Genomic DNA, 18,230 nt, shown 5'->3' on the forward strand with positions numbered 1-18,230 from the left:
CCTCCAGCATCAAAACAGTGCCTGGCATGTGATAAGTGTCTGTGACTGAAATAGACGAATGCCTCCCAGAGGCTGTGCTCAGCTATGGCAGTAGACATAGACCCCTGCCCTTGCTTTATACCATATTGCTCTAAAATGAAAACACTTTATAAAAACAGGTAAAGATACATATTAAAGACACAATATTTAGAAAGAACATAATTTAGACATTGGTCTCTCATCTTACACATTACATTTGAGTAGGATACATAATTTAGGAAAAAATTATCTTACTCATTAATCTTTCACTGTTTATAATTACAGTCAGCCCTCTGTATCTGTGTGTGCCTCATTTGGGATTCAACCAATCAGAGATGGAAAATGTTTGAAAACGACATTCCAGAAAGCTCTGAAAGCAAAACTTCAATTTGCTTCTTGCCTAAGTATTTACATAGCATTTACATCGTATTTACAGCTATTTACATAGCAACATTTACATTGTTTTAGGTATTATAAGGGATGATGCCTGTAGGCTAGGTGCAAATACTGCAACATTTTATACAGGGGACTTGAGCATCTGAGGATTCTGGTATTGGAGTTGAGTCTTGTAACGAATCTCCAGTGGACACTGAGGGGCGACTGTGTTTTGTTTCCTTCAGACTGGAGTAAATCCCATTGTTCCCGGTGTTGCTCGCTGGGAGCCAGAAGCTCCCGTCAGTGGTCTTGACTCTGCTGTGTCTTGTCAGCTTTGCATCAGAGATGTTTACAAGGCCCCTCCCCTCTGCCCCTCTTTCTCTCCATCTAGTCTTTACTGTCCTTTCAGAGGGCTTTTCATTTATCAGAGACAGAGCTTTAGTTTCTTGCCCAGCTGTTCCTCAATGTAAAGACTCTGAGTCTCTCCTCTATGACTCAGCAGTTCAGGAAGGGTGACCTGAAGAGGGCAGGAAAGAAGCTTTAAGGAGGATCCATGGCTGCCCTCAGCCCTCTACTACTTGACTTGGGTTTGAAATCCTGTTGTATTTATCCCTGGCCCATCTTTGCTTTTACCTGGAGTTCAAATGCTGACCTGAAGACATATAAGAATACGTGTGCTTCTTACCATGTGTGTAACTTGGAAAGAAATATGTATACTTACATAAACTATATCTGAAGGAATCACTAGAAACCCATGAAACTAATAACCATGGTAGCCTGTGGAAAGGAAAGGTAGATGTCTGGGTCGAGAGCTCCTGGGATATCTTCACTGTGTATACTCCCATATTTAAAAATTTTTGAACCGTGTGCACGTATCACCTGTGCACGCCCTAAGTAGAAATGGAATAAAAATATTAAAAATGGTTGACAAAAATGAACAGAAAACTTAATTGACAAAGATAAACAAAAAACTTTCCCTAAAGTGTCTCTAGAAATACACACAAGAAGCTGGTAGCTTGTAGCCAGAATTGCAGTATATTGTTATAATTGCGAGATTATATTTCTGGAGAAGACCTATGGCTCTGTTAATAATAATAATGTTATATTTAAACAGGTCTTCAAAACGTGAAAATTTTACCTCGTTTTTTCAATTCCTTTAAGATACCACCGACAAAGGTATTGACTGTCTTCTAGTTTTGACTATAAAGGAAGAGTCCAAAGCTGAAAATAAGGTAAGTGAAGATTGCTCTTTGCTGTAAAGTGATTACTGCTGTTTCTCACCCTCTGTGACCCTGTCTTTTGGCCTCACAGGCTACAGGAACATACTCCTCCCAACACCCCTCCACCCTCTGCCTCTAAACACTGTATAGTCATTGTGCCCTGCTTGTTCCTATCAATCTACAGCTGAACCAGATTACCTAGAATTGTATTTCCAGTTTCCTTAAATAGTATGTGACCTGCATTACCTGATGTGATGTGCTGTGGAGCATTCCCTTTGGTATTGACCACATCCGGCTTCCTTCCTGTATGGTCAGACCACTCAAGATGGCTGTTCTCTTGCTTTCTGTACATCCCCTGCTCGACCAGTGCCTGCTTCACCTACTCCCTACTCTCATGACTCACCTTCCTACACAGTTGCCCCAGGTCCCAGCTAATGATTATTCTAGCTTTAGATCAGAACGGCTCCACCATGATAGCTTATCAAAGGGGAGGTGAGGGGTGTATTCCTCTTCTGGTTTCCCTGGTAACTGATGAACCAACCTGACATCAATTCCCCCTATAAATGGTAACCTCCCCTCTCCCTGGGGAGCTAAGACTGCAGCCAGGTCCTGCCTGCCCTCTGCCACACACAGTGGGGTGTCGCTCCAGGACCTTGCTTCAGACGTGTAAGCTCCCCAATCCATTAAACTGTTGATGTCTCTGTTGTTGACTCTGGGCTCTTTCTTCAGTCTTGAAGCTGGGCAGGTACAGGGCTTGTAGGCCTGTGGGGTGCAGCCCAACACTTGCCTTAGAGGTAAATTGATTCTGTGATGGGAGACAGCCCAACACCAACATATAGTGTTGTTTCGGGTGATGTTGATCATGAATGTGTGCCATGTTATTATATCCAAGTTTCATAGTAAAAAGTAAGGATAAGTGCTATCACTATTTTAGAGCCTGAAGGTTTTTTCAGGGACAGTGGAAACTTTTCTCCCCAGAGGATACTTTAGACAGATCTTTGCCATATAAAAGGTGAGCTTCTTTGCTGGAAATGGGCATCAAGAGCCTCCAAGTAGTTCTAGGGCGTCCATTGAACGTAGTTCAAAAATCTGTGTTCTGAGACGTAAACCTGAAACTGGGTTACTATCTTGAAAAATATTGTCTCTTTTTAATTCCTTTTTCTTCATCTTTTTCAACCAGGAAGAAGTAAAGTGTGAAGAGGGTGTTTAGCTCTGTTCTACTAAATTCTTTGTGGCTTTTGTCTTTCCACATTCATTATTGTTTCATCTATTTTCGCAGCAGCTATAGTTTATTGGTTAAGCATGTGGACTGTGCCTCTTACCTGGTGTCCCCTAACCTTTATGTGCTCAGTTTTCTCATCAGTAAAATGGAGTTAAGCCACCTTCTTTGCAGGGTTCTTGTGAGGGTTAAAGGACGTGATACGCTGAGAGCTTAGCCTAGTGCCTGGTACCCTGAGTGCCCAGTAAATGTTGGCTGTTACTAGCAAACATGTACTGAGTTTCCAAACTGTGCCAGGTATGCAAACCAGCTTCTGTCATCGACATTTTCTTCTTTCCTATGCTCTTTCAGAAGACAGTTCCTAGAAAGTACTGATTCCTGAAAACTCGCATCTCATCAACTGATGATGATTTTCCTAATCTAGTGGTTCTTAATAGAATAGGAGCTCATTTCAGGACCACCACCTTAAAGCCTTTTCAAAAAACACCCTGTGTCTAATCCAGCTTCTTCCTGCTTCCTCCTCCCTTTCCTTGGGGGTTCCAGAAAGTCTTTGGGGGCTTCCCTGGTGGTGCAGTGGTTGAGAGTCCGCCTGCCGATGCAGGGAACACTGGTTCCTGCCCCGGTCTGGGAGGATCCCACATGCTGCAGAGCGGCTGGGCCCGTGAGCCATGGCCGCTGGGCCTGCGCGTCCAGAGCCTGTGCTCCGCAACGGGAGAGGCCACAACAGTGAGAGGCCCGTGTACCGCAAAAAAAAAAAAAAAAAAAAGAAAGTCTTTGTTTGGTTGTAGAGGTGGAATGTGTGTATTGGTAGCTGTCACCCCACCTTGCTCCTTGAACTGCTCTTCAGAATCACTATGGTAGCCTGAGGAAAAGTTTCTCAAAGGCTTGAGACCAAATCTTTTTTTCATAGTGATTTGATTTCTTCTGGAACACAATTATATCAGTTGAATGGAATAAAATGGGAGCCGTTTTTACCCACTGCTTCACTCAGAAGTTTTTCAGAGAAGGCTTAGATGGAGGCTGTATGGTTCCTGGTGGGTCAGGAGCAGAGGAATCAGCCTGCCTGAGTTTGAATCTCAGCTTTACCACTTAACAGCCATACGACCTGGGGCAAGCTACAGACCCTCTCTCAGCCTCAGTGAGGATAACCACCTTTATGTAGTGTGGTGGTGAGAGCTAAATGAGATGACCTAGGTAATGAAGTTTCTATTGTGTATCACACATAGTAAGTGGTTTTAAATGCTAATATTAATTTATCAGTATTATTGCCATTGGTTAAGTCCAATATAACTGGTCCCCAAACTTGAGACAGTCATACTAGCTTTGTCAACTCGGAGTTATCTGCTCTTGCTAATAATTTTCAGAATTTAAACTTGTGCATGTTATCAAAGATTTATGAGTAAAGAAATAGCATTTGATTTCTATTATTTTAGTCTTAGAAAAAAAATATCACAGATATAGAGAAATTAAGGAATACATTATAAGAAAATAAAATTTGAATGTTTTACTAATATAGTAAATGACAATCTTTGAAGAATCATACTTTCCAGGACTGTAATACAGACTTCTTTCAAAGGGTGTGGAGAAACTGAAGCATTAGCATGCGTCATTCTTCTTCATTAGGCTGTAATTAACCACACAGTCCCTAATTATTAGAAATGTGTTTTTATGTGGTAGAGGGCTCAGATCTACTTGTCTCTGCTCAGAGTATTTCCACTTTGTGGTAAAACATAAGGTCAAGTTATCCATAATTTGCAGAAAGGACACTGTTGGTTTTATACATTGGTATGCTTAGTGTCTTCACTTAGTGTGAAAGATATCAAGATAGTACTATGCAGAGTCAGTTCTGGAGGCAAAAGGGAACTTTTGATTCTGAATCAACAATCATGAATTGATAGCCTTTAATGTGTCAAGTATTAAGTTTAGTGCTGAAACAAAACGCAAGATAAGTCGAACACAAAAGCCCAGGTGGGCAAGGCTGAGGGAAAATGAAGGGAGCACCATGGTCTTGAGAACGCAAGGAGTGAAAGGGACCATACCATTGCTGGGTGCGCGCACTCCATGCTCACGGGGAGCAAGTACTCGTTCCCACTGATGTTGTCCAATGGGAATGCAGGCTGAAAAGCAGCAGGTCTTTGGATTTTTCAACAGATGCTAGAAATACAGTTTTTTTTTTTTTTGGCTGCGCCTCGTGGCCTGTGGGATTCCACTTCCCCGACCGGGGATCAAACCCCCGCCCTTACGCTCTTGGCAGTGAAAGCGCAGAGTCCTAACCACTGGACCACCAGGGAATTCCCTAGAAATGCACATTTTAACGTGAATATCTCCTATTTTTAAAAACTTGCGATTAATTTAGATTTAAAAAAAATGTTACCTGGGAAAAAAATTCCCACATATCAGAGATCAGGATTTAGACTCTGGGAAGTGAATATGTGACCTTTGAATCCTCCTTTATCCCACCTGTTGATTCTGAGGGTTTCTGAATTTCAGACCCGGGCGATCTCCTTGTCTCTGCTTGTATTTCCTCCTTCTCCTGTGATCTCATCTAGTCCCATGGCTATAAATGTTGATGTGCTGGTGATTCCAAAACTTTCTAGCAGTGTACTTTTTCCTGAGCTCCGAACTAGTAAATCCAATGACCTGCTGCTCATATATTGGATGCCAAACAAATAACTTGAGTCCTCCTGTCCTGCCCAGACTTGTTCTTCTCCCAATCTTCCTCAGTTCATTTTATGCCTCTGTCATCTGTCCATTTGTTCAAGCCAAAATCTAGCAGGTGTGTTTGATATGCTCCTTTCCCTTAATCCCTACGTCTAGTCTGTCAGCAAGTGCTGCCATCTCTACCTCATTTTTTTTTTTTCCCAAATTGGTTCATCTCCATCCATCTCCACTGCTACCATTGTGGGCCACACCACCATGATTTCTCACCTAAACTACCTCAAGACCCTCCTAAAGGTCTCCTCACTTTTACTCTTGACCCACCATAATCCAGTAGTCACCTGGTCTTTTGTACATGTAAATCATATTACATCATCCCTTTGCTCAAAACCTTTTAGCCATTTTCAAGCACTTTTAGAATAAAATCTGAACTCTGTACTCTGAACCAAATAAAAAGTACGATGGTCTCACTCATGCCTCCTCTTCCAGTCTCATCTTAAACCACACCCTCTCCACTGCCAGGCTGTAGTCCCTTTAGCTTCTCTCTGGTTTGAAAATACCATGTTTATTCCCATCTCAGAGAATTTGCACTTCCCATTCTTTCTACCTGGAATGCTCTGTCCCTGGCTTTTGATGTGACAGGCTTCTGCTCACTATTCAGAGCTCAGCCTACAGAGCCCTTCCTAATTCCCCTCTATGGGGTTCATCCTACAGCCCCCTAGGGGCTCTCTCACAAGATTTTCTCCCTTAAAAACACTTTTATATTTATTGTTTATATGTTCATTTGTTTTTATTTATTCAATTACATATGCAAGCCAAATAAATAGTTATAAGAAAAGAGGCCAAACCTTGGTTTTGGAGCACACTTTGATTTTAATATATTATGGGCAGCCTATAAATAACTGTTATATCATACATCTTTTAAAATAAGATATTCCGTTTACATGGAAACATCTCTATGAAGTATTAACGTCCAATCAGCTTTTCAGTATTTTAAGCTAATTAAGACCCTTCGTTAATGATTGTGTGATAAAAAACAAGGCAAAGTGAGAACATAAAATAATCATATGTAAATTCTGGAGATTTAAAACCTTTCAGTATAATTTATGACAGTTTTCAAGAGAAAATAAGAATTGTTCATAACCCACATTATTCTAGGGAAGAAAACTTTAGAATTTTCCTCTCTATTCTTGAAAAAAGCAAAAAACAGAAAAGGAAAAAACCCTTGTGTGAGTGTTCATTATTTTTTACTAGCAATATTATTGGTCACAGATAATCATAAATCCATTGTGAAAAAATGTAGCCATATAACTAAGAAAATAAAAACTGTATGTAATACATACTGTAGTTTATAAGGAAACCTGTCTTTAACTTACATGCCTTTCACCTGTTTCATCTGTGCCTTTCCCTACCATTCAGTAACTCTGAGCCAATCGGACAAACGTCATTTCCAATGCTTTCCAGGAACAAGGCAAAGCAAGGAAGCAAACAAACACCACTTCAAATAGAATCCTCTAGAAGCGGAAATCTCCTCACTTCAAGGATATGTTTTCAGTGGTGTTTCTATTTTAAATTTACGATCTCTCTTTAGAAACAAGAGACGACTCGCCCTTCTTTCCACCCCCTTCACCTAATCTGAGCCCTTGACTGTAGTAAATGTTCCCTGTTCTAACTTGCTTTGTTAATTTTGTACTTGATGGACTATGGTTTTTCTGTGTTTTTATCCTTAATGTCCTTGTCTTGTTTGAGTGGACAGTGTGTGGGAAAGGTAGGTAGAATTCTTGTTTAGCTGAATATTCTTTAGTACATTTCATAGCATAATCCTTGAGTATGTAAAAACATACTACTCAGAGTTTATACATGTGGTAATTAGTTACCGAGGAAGTACTCAAGTCAAGCAACCAACGTGTTTAATTAAAACAAGATTAAAATGGCTCCAATTTGTACTGACTACTTGATAATCATTTTTGAGAACATATGTAGTGCTGCTACTACATTGTAGCAATACAAAATACACAAAATGTCTTTGAAGTGATTTGTATAGAACTTTTAGATTTCTTATGCTTTCAGTGTCTTCATTTTGAAATAAAAATATTTCTGTAACAAAGATCCCCTCCCACCCCCTGGATGTTTTCACTTTGATACCTCTTAATGAAATATTTTAACTTAGCACTTTGGTAGATTTTTGTACTCCAAAATACATTCCTAAAAGAGTAGTTTCCATTTTCCATTTAAAATAAAGAGCCAAAGCGATAAAGAAATCTAACTATTCTTTCTTGGTAGCTGGGAAAGTCAGAGAAATATAGCATGTTGAAATTACTTTAACATTAATCCATTCAGCTATAGGTCAGTGCTTTAGCTGAGTCAACATTGGTTCCAGCAAAGCTGCAACCAAAGAAAAAGGCTTCTGTATTTAATGGATTTTTCTGGGGGGGGGAAAAAAAGCTTTGGGAAAGCTTCCAAACAGTCATTGGCTTCCTGCATAATTTGCCAATTTCAGCACTCAGGATGGAACAGAGAACGCAATGGCTGTTAGTGTGAATTTGTTGCTACCTGAAAATATTATTAAATATAGGTTTTTATACCTGGAAATATTCTAAAATTCATTGTTTTAATAGATGCATTATAGAATAACATAGAATTCAGCATTTTAGGCTACCCTACAACAAGTTTAGAAATATTCTTAAGGTGTATTTTATGGGTTTAAAAAGTGAGTATGAATACAAAATTCTAAATAGTAGGATATTTTTGTTTGGTAACTAATTATTCTTTTCTTCATATTTCAACCTCTATATAACACTTATTTTATTGTTTTTTGTCATCTTTGTCGCCCTGATAATATTGTCATTAAGCTCACTGAGGAGATGGTTTGTTCTTCCGTAGAGAATAACTCAGTATTTTGCACAAAGAAGGCCAATGTTTAGCAAATGCCCGAATGAGTAGATTATTTCAAAAGGACACACAAATGCACAGAAGACTGGGCAATGCGCTAGCAAATGCGAAGTTGCATTTCATTCCTTGCTTTTTCTATTTGTAACCGTTGTGTATGTGTGTATAAATGTATAAACTATATGTGTGTGTGTGTACCTAGTGTACCAACTATATAGTTGAGGAAAATTATTGCCATGCTTGACTTATACCTATAATTTAAAGAAACTGCTTTATTGAATGGCAGTTATCACAGTTAGTAGTTCTATATTCATAGTAATGTCTGCCTTTCACTAGACCATAAGCCTGATGAAGACAGACTGTGAGTTTTGGTCATCATTCTATTCCCAATGCCTATTAAGGTGCTTACTGTAGATGACACATTTGTGCCCCCCTCCCAAATTCATATGTTGAAACCTGATTCCCAATGTGATGGTATTTGGAGGTGTGGCCTTTGGAGGTGATTAGGTTATGAGGGTGGAGCCCTCATGAATGGAATTAGTGCCCTTATATAAGGGACCCAGGAGCGGTCCCTTGTCCCCTTCTGCCATGTGAGGACACAGAGAAAAGACAGCCATCTCTGAACTAGGAAGCCAGCTCTCACCAGACACCAAATGTGCCAGCACCATGATCTGGGACTTCCCAGCCTCCAGAACTGTGAGAAATCAATTTCTATTGTTGATGAGCCACCCAGTCTATGGTATTCTGTTACAGCAGGCCAAATAAGTGTATATATGTATGCGTGCAGTATTTTTACATATGTATGTATATGCCTATATACATTTTCCTTCATCTCTTTTGGTTTTATTTATTGTATTTATATGGTGATATTCTTATTCCGATCAAATGATAAGGCTGTGTTTAAAGCAGTAGGTTCTTATTAGCATATTCGGTTTCACATCCTATAGTAAGTTAAGAAGAGATTTTAGAATTAGGATGTTGCTAATTTTTATAATTTCATGATGAAATTCTCTAATATTTTATAGCTCATAATTTCTAGATAGTATTATTAACAGTGTATGCATTTAGCCAAATGCAATTTGGAAAATATAGTTGATATTCATGGATTTTGCATTTGTAGCTGTAGATAGTGTACTCTGCCTCGAAAAGAAAAAATAAATTATAATTTAACTTTTAGTAAACAGACTCATGGAGTCTGAGTCCAGACAAGTTTTAAGTGGAAGAGAGAATGCTTATCTAGCTCTCCCATTAAACTTTTGTTCTGTAGATGGTTTATGATCATCCATTATTAAAATCACTTCACTCCTTTTGATCCTCTCTGCACCACCAGATCCCAACTCTGCAGATATTACATAAGGAACACGATAGCATTGCAGTGACCAAATGTAAATCAAATACTCTTCAAAGCTTCGTGCACACATTAGGAGGATTGCTGCATCCTGCCTCTGGTGGATTTTCCTGGATTGTAAGACGCTATGTGCAGTGTGGGAGCAATAAAAAATGACCAAACAAAAATTGCTATCGAAACTCAGAATCCTCTTCCTTATCTGCTGCCTCTCATCGTACAAACTGTAAAGTTTCCTGAGATTTGGAAAGACTGACTAGGACTTGATTAGGAAAAGTTCCTAGATTTTGGCCCTGAATTTATTTAACAAATGTATTGATTACCTATACTATGTGCCCAGTATTAGTTTAGGTGACTGGGATACATCAGACAAAGATCCCTGCCCTCGTGGAGCTGATATATGTTCTTGTGGCAGAGATGGACACAAACAATTGCATAAAAATAAGTAAAGTAGATATCCAGGACTACAGAGAAAAGGAAAAGAAGATCAGAGGTAGATAGGGATGCCAGAGGCGGGGAAGAGCACAGTAGTCAGGGTGCATTCATTAAGAAGGTGAGGGCTTCCCTGGTGGCGCAGTGGTTGAGAGTCCGCCTGCCAATGCAGGGGATGCGGGTTCGTGCCCCAGTCCGGGAAGATCCCACATGCCGCGGAGCGGCTGGGCCCATGAGCCATGGCTGCTGAGCCTGCGCGTCTGGAGCCTGTGCTTCACGACAGGAGAGGCCACAACAGTGAGAGGCCCGCGTACCGCAAAAAAAAGAAAAAAAAAGAAGGTGAAAAATGATCCCAGATTTGAAGAAGGGGGTTAGCCAAGAGAAACTTCTCATCAGCCATGCAGCCTGGGCCAAGCAACATTTAAGTGCTGGGTCTTGATTTCCTCATTTATACAATGGCGTATTGATCTCAATGATCTATATTAAAGTCCTTTTAAGTTCTTAAATTCTGTAAACTATGATTTACTTTATGCCAACATTACACAATGAAAGCAGTGATCTATTAACGTACATTAGGCCTACACGATGTAGGCCCACACGATGTGTGTTGCTAAATGCCATGGATGCCACAGGACTTGAGAAGTGCTCATTACAAGAGTGGTAATTTAGACGTGTCTCATCGCACTCATTCATGTATTCAGCACATATATTAAGTGCCTAGTATGTGCCAGGCACTACTGTATAGCTGGAGTGTTACAAAGCTGACAGTCTGATGCTAAGCTAGGATGGAAGAGTGGTTTGGGGCACAAGAAGGGGGAACCAACCACATTGAGTGGAGAGTGTCTACTTCGGCGAGGGATTCTAGATCTCCATTATTTTTGCCACCCACAGAGATGAACTTCTGACAACTCTTTCTTTAAAAAAATCTAATTGCTTTATCTTTTGAGAAAAGTGACCGTAAGTTTTACTTATTATAAAGAAGGGAACTGTTTTCATCTCTTAAGATTTCCTCTTATTATTCTTTTTAAAAATTTAATGTAGCTTATTTGTGTTCACCTACTAAGTATATTAAGGGGAATATTACTTAAGTTTGGAAAGCTTCATTTTCTACACGGAAAGTAAAAGTGATCAGATAATGTTTAATACCATTGGAGAAATTTAAAACTGGAATTAAGGAGGGCAAAGAAGGCAATTTATAAAATGTTTACTTCATTAGAACTAAGGTGATGATATGGTTCTGCTAGCAAATGAATTTGAAAAGCATGACCTTTTCCCACCAGTATTTGTGCTCCTTTTTCTATTTAAAAATCAGTTTTCCGTGACAGTGAAGAAATAATCAACATGGCGATAACAACTATCATCTACTGGTGCTTATTGTGTTCTGGGTACGAAGCACTTTTCCATATATTATCTAATTTAATTCTCACAAAGCTTTATAGAATAACAGTGATTATACCCAATGCTATACATCAGATAACTGAGACTTGAAGAGATTAAGTAAACTGCCCAAGGTCTAAAGCCAGTAACTGGGATTAGGGGAAAAACTCCTGAACTTGTCATCAGAAGACCTGCACTTGGAATGCCAGAGGCAGGAAACACTGGATCGCTGACATGGATAAGATCAGGCGGTTACGTATTCAGTATAACTATAATTGTTTTGCAGCTATTTTGGTTAATAGGCAAATGGTCATAAAATTTCTCTGCTGTCCATATAAATGTCTTCGTAAAAGTTGTATTTTACCAAGTATATTCATCATCTGTGAACTTCTACTGGTAATTGAAAGTCTACAAAGAGTGTTTTTAGAACAGATCCAAATATTTTAAAAATTGTGCTTTTGTGTGATTTAGTACTCCATATAAAATTCTTCCTAATGAACTCAAGTTTCAAAGGATTGAGAAGTTGTTTGACTAGGCACATCATGAAATGAGGAGTATAATCCGTTAGTTGAGATTGTTATAGAGACAATGTCAACAGCAGTTATCTCTTCTTGTAGAAGTATTTGAGGAAATTACTATCCCCCACACTGTGAACAGTATATGATATAGAAGCTGATATTTTGATTGCAAAGTTTTAGCAGACTCCATGGACAAGTGTAGTTTACTTTCTTATATAATCAAGTTGATTCAATAAAAAAATTAAAGGAAGTGAATTAGTACAAGTGCAATTTTATCTAAAGCTTTTCAGTAGAAACACTTTGCCCAGGAATCTATACTTGCCATTTTTTCCTCTGGTATTCTGACTTTTTTTTTTTAAGCCAGATTAAAAAATTTTTTTTGCCTGTATCTCTATAGAGTCTCCCACAACTAGATAAGGAGGAAGCCTTCAGAAAAAATAATTAGGTAACTCTTATGCATAAGAGTTAAGAACGTGCTAACAAAGTGTTCAGCATCTTTATCAAGGCAGCCAAGGAGAATTTGAGGATTATGTGCATTATTCCCCTGGTATTATTTAAGCCTGGGAAACTTGAGGTACAAAAATGAAAAGTTAATTACAAATGAGAGGTAGAAAAGGTGTTTTTGTAGTAACACGAATTTTGAATAATTTTCTGTCACTGAGAGAAGCTCATACTGCTTATCAGTACAATTTGGGAATTTGAGATTCAGATTACTAATTTAATCATTTGATTGCAAAATTCTCATAAAATTTTATGAAGCCTTCAGCTCCCTTAAATTCCTTCTGGGCCATGTTTTTGTTTTGTTTTTGGAGGGCTGTGTTTGATAAATAAAAGTTTTAAATATGAGAAAATAATCCAGTATGTAAGTAATGAAGGTTATCTGCTTTAATGATTATCTGCTGTGCTATGGGTTTATTTTTGTGTTATAAAAGGCAACTGAAATTATGGCAGGCCATTTGGAAGTGTTTCTCTGAAGGGCTGAGAACATGAAAGTTCAATCTGAATGCTATAATAAAGTAAAAAGAAAACTTTTTGTTGGATAAAAACTAATGAGAACAGGTATTTGGAGCAATTTTTTAAAATATTTCAACTATGGACATAGCATCATAATATTGACCCAAATCACATTTCAGTGTTAATTTCCATAAGCAAAATGTAGGCCTTGTAGTTGGTTTTTTTTTTTTTTTTTGTAGTTTTATTACTTGAAAGCTCAGAGCAACTTTCTAAGAACATGAATTTACAATTAAAATGAAGTGGACTAGCAAGTCATTTTTTAAAAAATTGGATAGTGTAGGCAAATAATCTGGATAATTCTGATACCTTGTGTCAGCAATTCCTTTGCACTAAATTTCAACAGAGTATATGAGAATGGAAAGACTGGAGCAACAGAAGTTTTCCTTGCTGAGAAAACTTGAGTCTGACTTACAGGCTTCCTTCAGGAGTAACTTTTAAAATGTTAATATAGTTTTAAAATAATATTTTTATACGCTGCATGAAATTAGACTAAATGATTTATACATCAATAACAGGTATCTAGTCTAGTAATGGCTTGAAACCATTGCTAAAGGTTAATCCTCCATTGGATTTAAAACTTCTGTGACTTGATGTTAAAAGGATGTTCTCCCTCATCAGAAATCTCTATGTGTAAATATCTTAAGTCTCTGGGAAACAGCTTTGATTCTACTATATATAGTAAAGGAAACAGCTGAGTCAGCAGCTTGCATAGTAAAACTTATGATTATGTAATTCCTTTTTATGGTCCAACAGTGAAAATCGTAAAGCTGTTAGAAACAAAGAGAACTGAAAGAGAAATGCCTAAAATAGCTAGACATTGTCAAATTCAGAATTCTATCTGGGTAGTTGTAATACATGCAGGAAAATACTTCCAGCCAGACCTACACTATCATTTGACCTTCACAAGTCATACTTTTCAACAGTGGATGCGATTTCCTGAGACTACACTTTTGACCTTGAAGCTATAACTTGATGTTTTATGTCTCTTAGCAAACTTATAATGCCTCTGGTCCCCAAACTGAGTTCATCTAAAATTCATACCATCATATGTTTAAACTGTTAAATCCTGTAATTCTTATTTTAATTATTCAGCATACAAGGGCAAAGAGAGAAGCTCCAGCTCCTTTAGAATTATATTTTTCTTATTGCATTGAAATGCAACATTGAAAGCTAAGTCTCATTGAAAGCTAAGTCTCTTAGCTTTCTTAACGCAGGATGTCCCTCATCTGAAGCTGGGGCTGAGGAAATAGCTGCATTGTACTGCAGCCTCAAATCCTGCTACAGCTCCCAGGCTTAGGATTCAGCTGAGCTGAAAAGAAATATGCAGGGCAATACATTGGTCTATGGGAACTAAAGCTTTACCAAAGGAGCTTTTAATAGGGTAAGTTACTCTTTCCTGAACCTTAGCTTGTCTGACTTTCATTTTCATGTTTTTCTTAATGATGATTCTAACAAAATGACCTTACATCTTAAGTTTTACTTCCTATTTCTCCCCCCGCCCACCCCGCTTTTGCCTTGCCTCTAAATAAACTTTCTACCCTCCATTCTACTTAGAAGATAGCAACTGAAAAGCCTTGAACAATTGCATCAACTCCCTGCAGCTGGACATTCTTAAGCCAATGCACTTTAATTGTCCCCCGATTCTTAACTCTACTGTAATGAAATAGCATTCAAAAGCCAGGGAGCATGTTCACCAATTCGCTGAAAGGAAAAGTCAATGCAGCAGAACTAAAATTAAGAAACACTAACCAAGCATCTCAACTCTAAGTAACTTGAAATGATTTGACTTTTATAAGAGAAGCTGTGTTTTCTTACCTTGGATGTGAATAACTCTGTCATGATCTACAGTATAGTTGTCTGAATGATGATCGGCCCAGCAGACTGAAATCAGCACCAGAAGAAGTAGACTATTCATCTTTGTAGCCCAAAGAATCTTCTTCACTGTGAAAGCATCACATACAAAGAGGCTTGTGAGATTTGCAACCCTTTGGAGTGTTGCACTGCACAACTTATTACTGCCTTATCATCATAGAATGGGTCTGTAAAAATATTTAACCCGATGTGCTCAGAAAGTTACTGTAGCTGTCTTTGGGAGCTGAAGACTGCAGCTTTGAACAATTCCAATTTCTCTTATGTAGCCAGAGTCCAAACAGTGTTTAACTCTATCTTTGCAGAATTGTAAATCTAGAAATTTATTTAGAACAGTATAGTTTCGATGTAGAGAGTTATAGCAAGTTACAAAAAGACGTGGCAAGGATATAAACAGACTTTTCAAAAACATTTAAACCTCTGAATTTGAAGTATAAGTTAATAACAGTTTGATACAGCTACATATGAATATTTGTCATCAGGTTTAATTCGGAACTGAATCCATTCATTTTACATATGGCTTCCTAAGCAGGTTAGATTTGCTTGTTCTAAATAGAAAAGAGGACACACACAAAAATGCCTGATTAAACAGAAGCAGCACATTTGTTACAGACTCACCATCTTAAACACTGCTTGGGTCTATGGTGAATAGTTGAAAATTATAGACAAACTAGGTTAGAGTTGTGCATGCTACCAGTGCAGTCATCCTGATTGATTTTTCATTCATTTCTACCTAAAATGCTGACGCATCAACTTGGAGTGCCAGGTAGGGTCTCTGCAGTCAGCAGAGCCACGGCTGCAGGGACCGTTCCTGCCAGCCTCCCAGGGCAATTAAGCAAATAAAGAGCTGAAATAGACAGCCAGGCGCAGCTCTAGTCCTGAGTGAAAGAGGCTGAGCCATCGCCTGGCTGTCCTTTATTGCAAGACCGATTTGACAAAAAGGGACACAATCCCCCCCAAACTTCGTCATTCTAAGGACCAAAAAGTGATTCCAAATAATACAAACCAGACGACCTCTGCAGTATTTGCCAGGCAAGATTTTCAGTGTAGTTCCTCTTTTAATGTGGAAGCTGAGGCAGATATTAACAAGAGCTTTCTTTTTCTGTCATGCACACAGCAGCCTTAACAATACTTGGCTATTTTTAAGACTGAAATTGCACAGTAATGACTTCTCACACTAGTTTGTTTTTTCCAGGAAAGCCTGACTCCCTGGAATACTTATTAAAGAGCTCTGAGTCTGTTCCTGGAGGCCCTTGCAGGCCAGCCTCTTCTCCAGAGCCTAATGCATTACTCACAGACGTCCCCCAAGTCTCTTGGGACAGCAGTACCTCTCTGCCTTCTCCCCTCTAAAAATCGGCATCGTTGTGATGCTTAAGGATTCAGTCTCTCATGTTTGCTTTAACCCTTTTCTTTTTCTTCATTATGTCACAGAAAGAAGATGGTGGATGAGCAAATTGAGAAACTTACTTTCCCAGGAAACTAAAACTGTCACCTGCAAAATTCTCTCCGATTTACTGATCTTGTTTTCAGGAGTTCACTTGCTTGCTCCTCTCAGGTTTTTTTGGGAAATGATTATTTTTTTGAAGCAACTGACTTTTTTCCATAGGAATACTGTTAACAAATATTACCTGTTTTCAGCCCCGAACTACACTTTGGGTGAACAGATATAATAGAGGTGACCTTTTGGAATTTGGAATATGATTGACACAGTTATAGACAGACACATAAGACAATGGGCCAACGGGTATATGAGGTGTCCTGTTCTCTTTGCTCACTACGGGAATCAGAGGAGAGGGGGAAATGTGGAAGAGAGGGTGTGAGAAAAACATACAATTTTGACTGGTAAAGGAGACATTCTAAGAAGGGTCAAGATGAGCAGAGGCAGAGAATTTGCTAGATTATCTTTCACATTAGGGTGGACATCTACAGTATAATTTATAGGGAGTTGTGTACTCTCCCCTAAACACACACACACACACACACACACACACACACACACACACACACAGAGTTATGCATCCTACCACAGAAGTCACCCTGATTTTTACTCATTTGTACCTAAAATATATCACACACAAATTTATCTACTTTAATTCCATATCATAGTATTAAAAATTATATCACTAAGGATTCATTCCATTGTGTCACAATATTAAGTATCCAACGACCCAATTTTAAAATGCAAACATCCTGGGGTGGGAGCAGTGCTGGAGATAAATAATAATAACAGCAGTTCCTTTTAATTGAATGTCTACTATGTGCCAAGTGCTCTGCTAAGCACTGTGCGTGTAATGGCTCATGCAGTCCTTATAATAATCCTGTGAGACAAATCTTTCCATTTTTTTCTGACACAGTTACCTTGTTGGAGGTCACACATCTAAGAAAGCGACAATGTTCGTATTTGCCTTAGGCAAAAGCAACACCTACTTTGAGTTGTGCTTATTTTTCTGAAAAAGAAAGTTATTTTGTTGCCTTTCTTATTTAGGCTCTTTTACTTGAACATAGGTGATATGAAAACTTTGACTTATGTTATATGTGGGTATGAACTTTTTTCCCAAGGCTTGCATATGAGAGTCAGATGGCACTTTTCGTGGCAAGGTCGTGCCCTGCCTTGTTTACAGCATCACTCTGGTACCATGAGCACTACCACGGTGGTTCACGTGTGGGCACACACACGTGCGTTCACACGTGCACCATCTTTAATTAAAATAGCTGAGGACATTACACATCCTCAGTGCAAATACCCCTACACGGGCATCAGTGCAGTCCAGGTAGGAGAAAGTGGAGATGGTCTCTGTTACCCTGGCGGTATAACAACTGTCTCACCAAAAGACATGAAACTAGGAAAGCAAACCTCAGGGACACAATTTTCAGGTGTTTAAGCAAACTGCAAGTACACACGAGGTGCTGCACACTAGGTTGAGGTTCCTGAGGATGAGGGCTGTGCCCGCTGTCTGTGTGCTGGTCCTCAAAGGAGAAGGACACTGAACCCTGTTTATTTGCATTTGTAATGATGTCTTCTCTGAATATCCAGGTAATTTTGGTTAAAATTTTTCAGTTTTTGATAAGAGCAGAATTTAGGAAATTTGGGGGCTTCTATACAACCAGTTATTGCCAGCCTTGAATTAACAGTCTTAGTTCCCCTGCAGCTCACTGCTGGTCTCTTTCTACAGCCTATCAAACCTTGCCACCGTGATGCTGTAGACAGCTTCAAGATGAGTTCAAATTGAGATGTCTGTGTTCACAGTCACAGGCATGATAGTACTGTGATTTTACAGTTCTGCTTTGGTGACAAC

The 18,230-nt window shown here is 38.8% G+C and overlaps 1 protein-coding gene across 1 annotated transcript in view; it reads right to left on the reverse strand.

Annotated features, from left to right (window-relative positions):
• HAPLN1 (hyaluronan and proteoglycan link protein 1) overlaps positions 1-18,230 on the reverse strand; it is a 71,302-nt gene that overhangs the window by 17,307 nt on the left and 35,765 nt on the right. The window contains exon 2 of the mRNA XM_067731175.1: positions 14,881-15,006. Coding sequence (XP_067587276.1) covers positions 14,881-14,980 — 100 coding nt within the window. The 5' untranslated portion in view covers positions 14,981-15,006. The remainder of the gene's footprint in view (positions 1-14,880; positions 15,007-18,230) is intronic.

This window comes from Pseudorca crassidens, chromosome 3 (assembly GCF_039906515.1).
Source record: "Pseudorca crassidens isolate mPseCra1 chromosome 3, mPseCra1.hap1, whole genome shotgun sequence".
NCBI lineage: Eukaryota > Metazoa > Chordata > Mammalia > Artiodactyla > Delphinidae > Pseudorca > Pseudorca crassidens.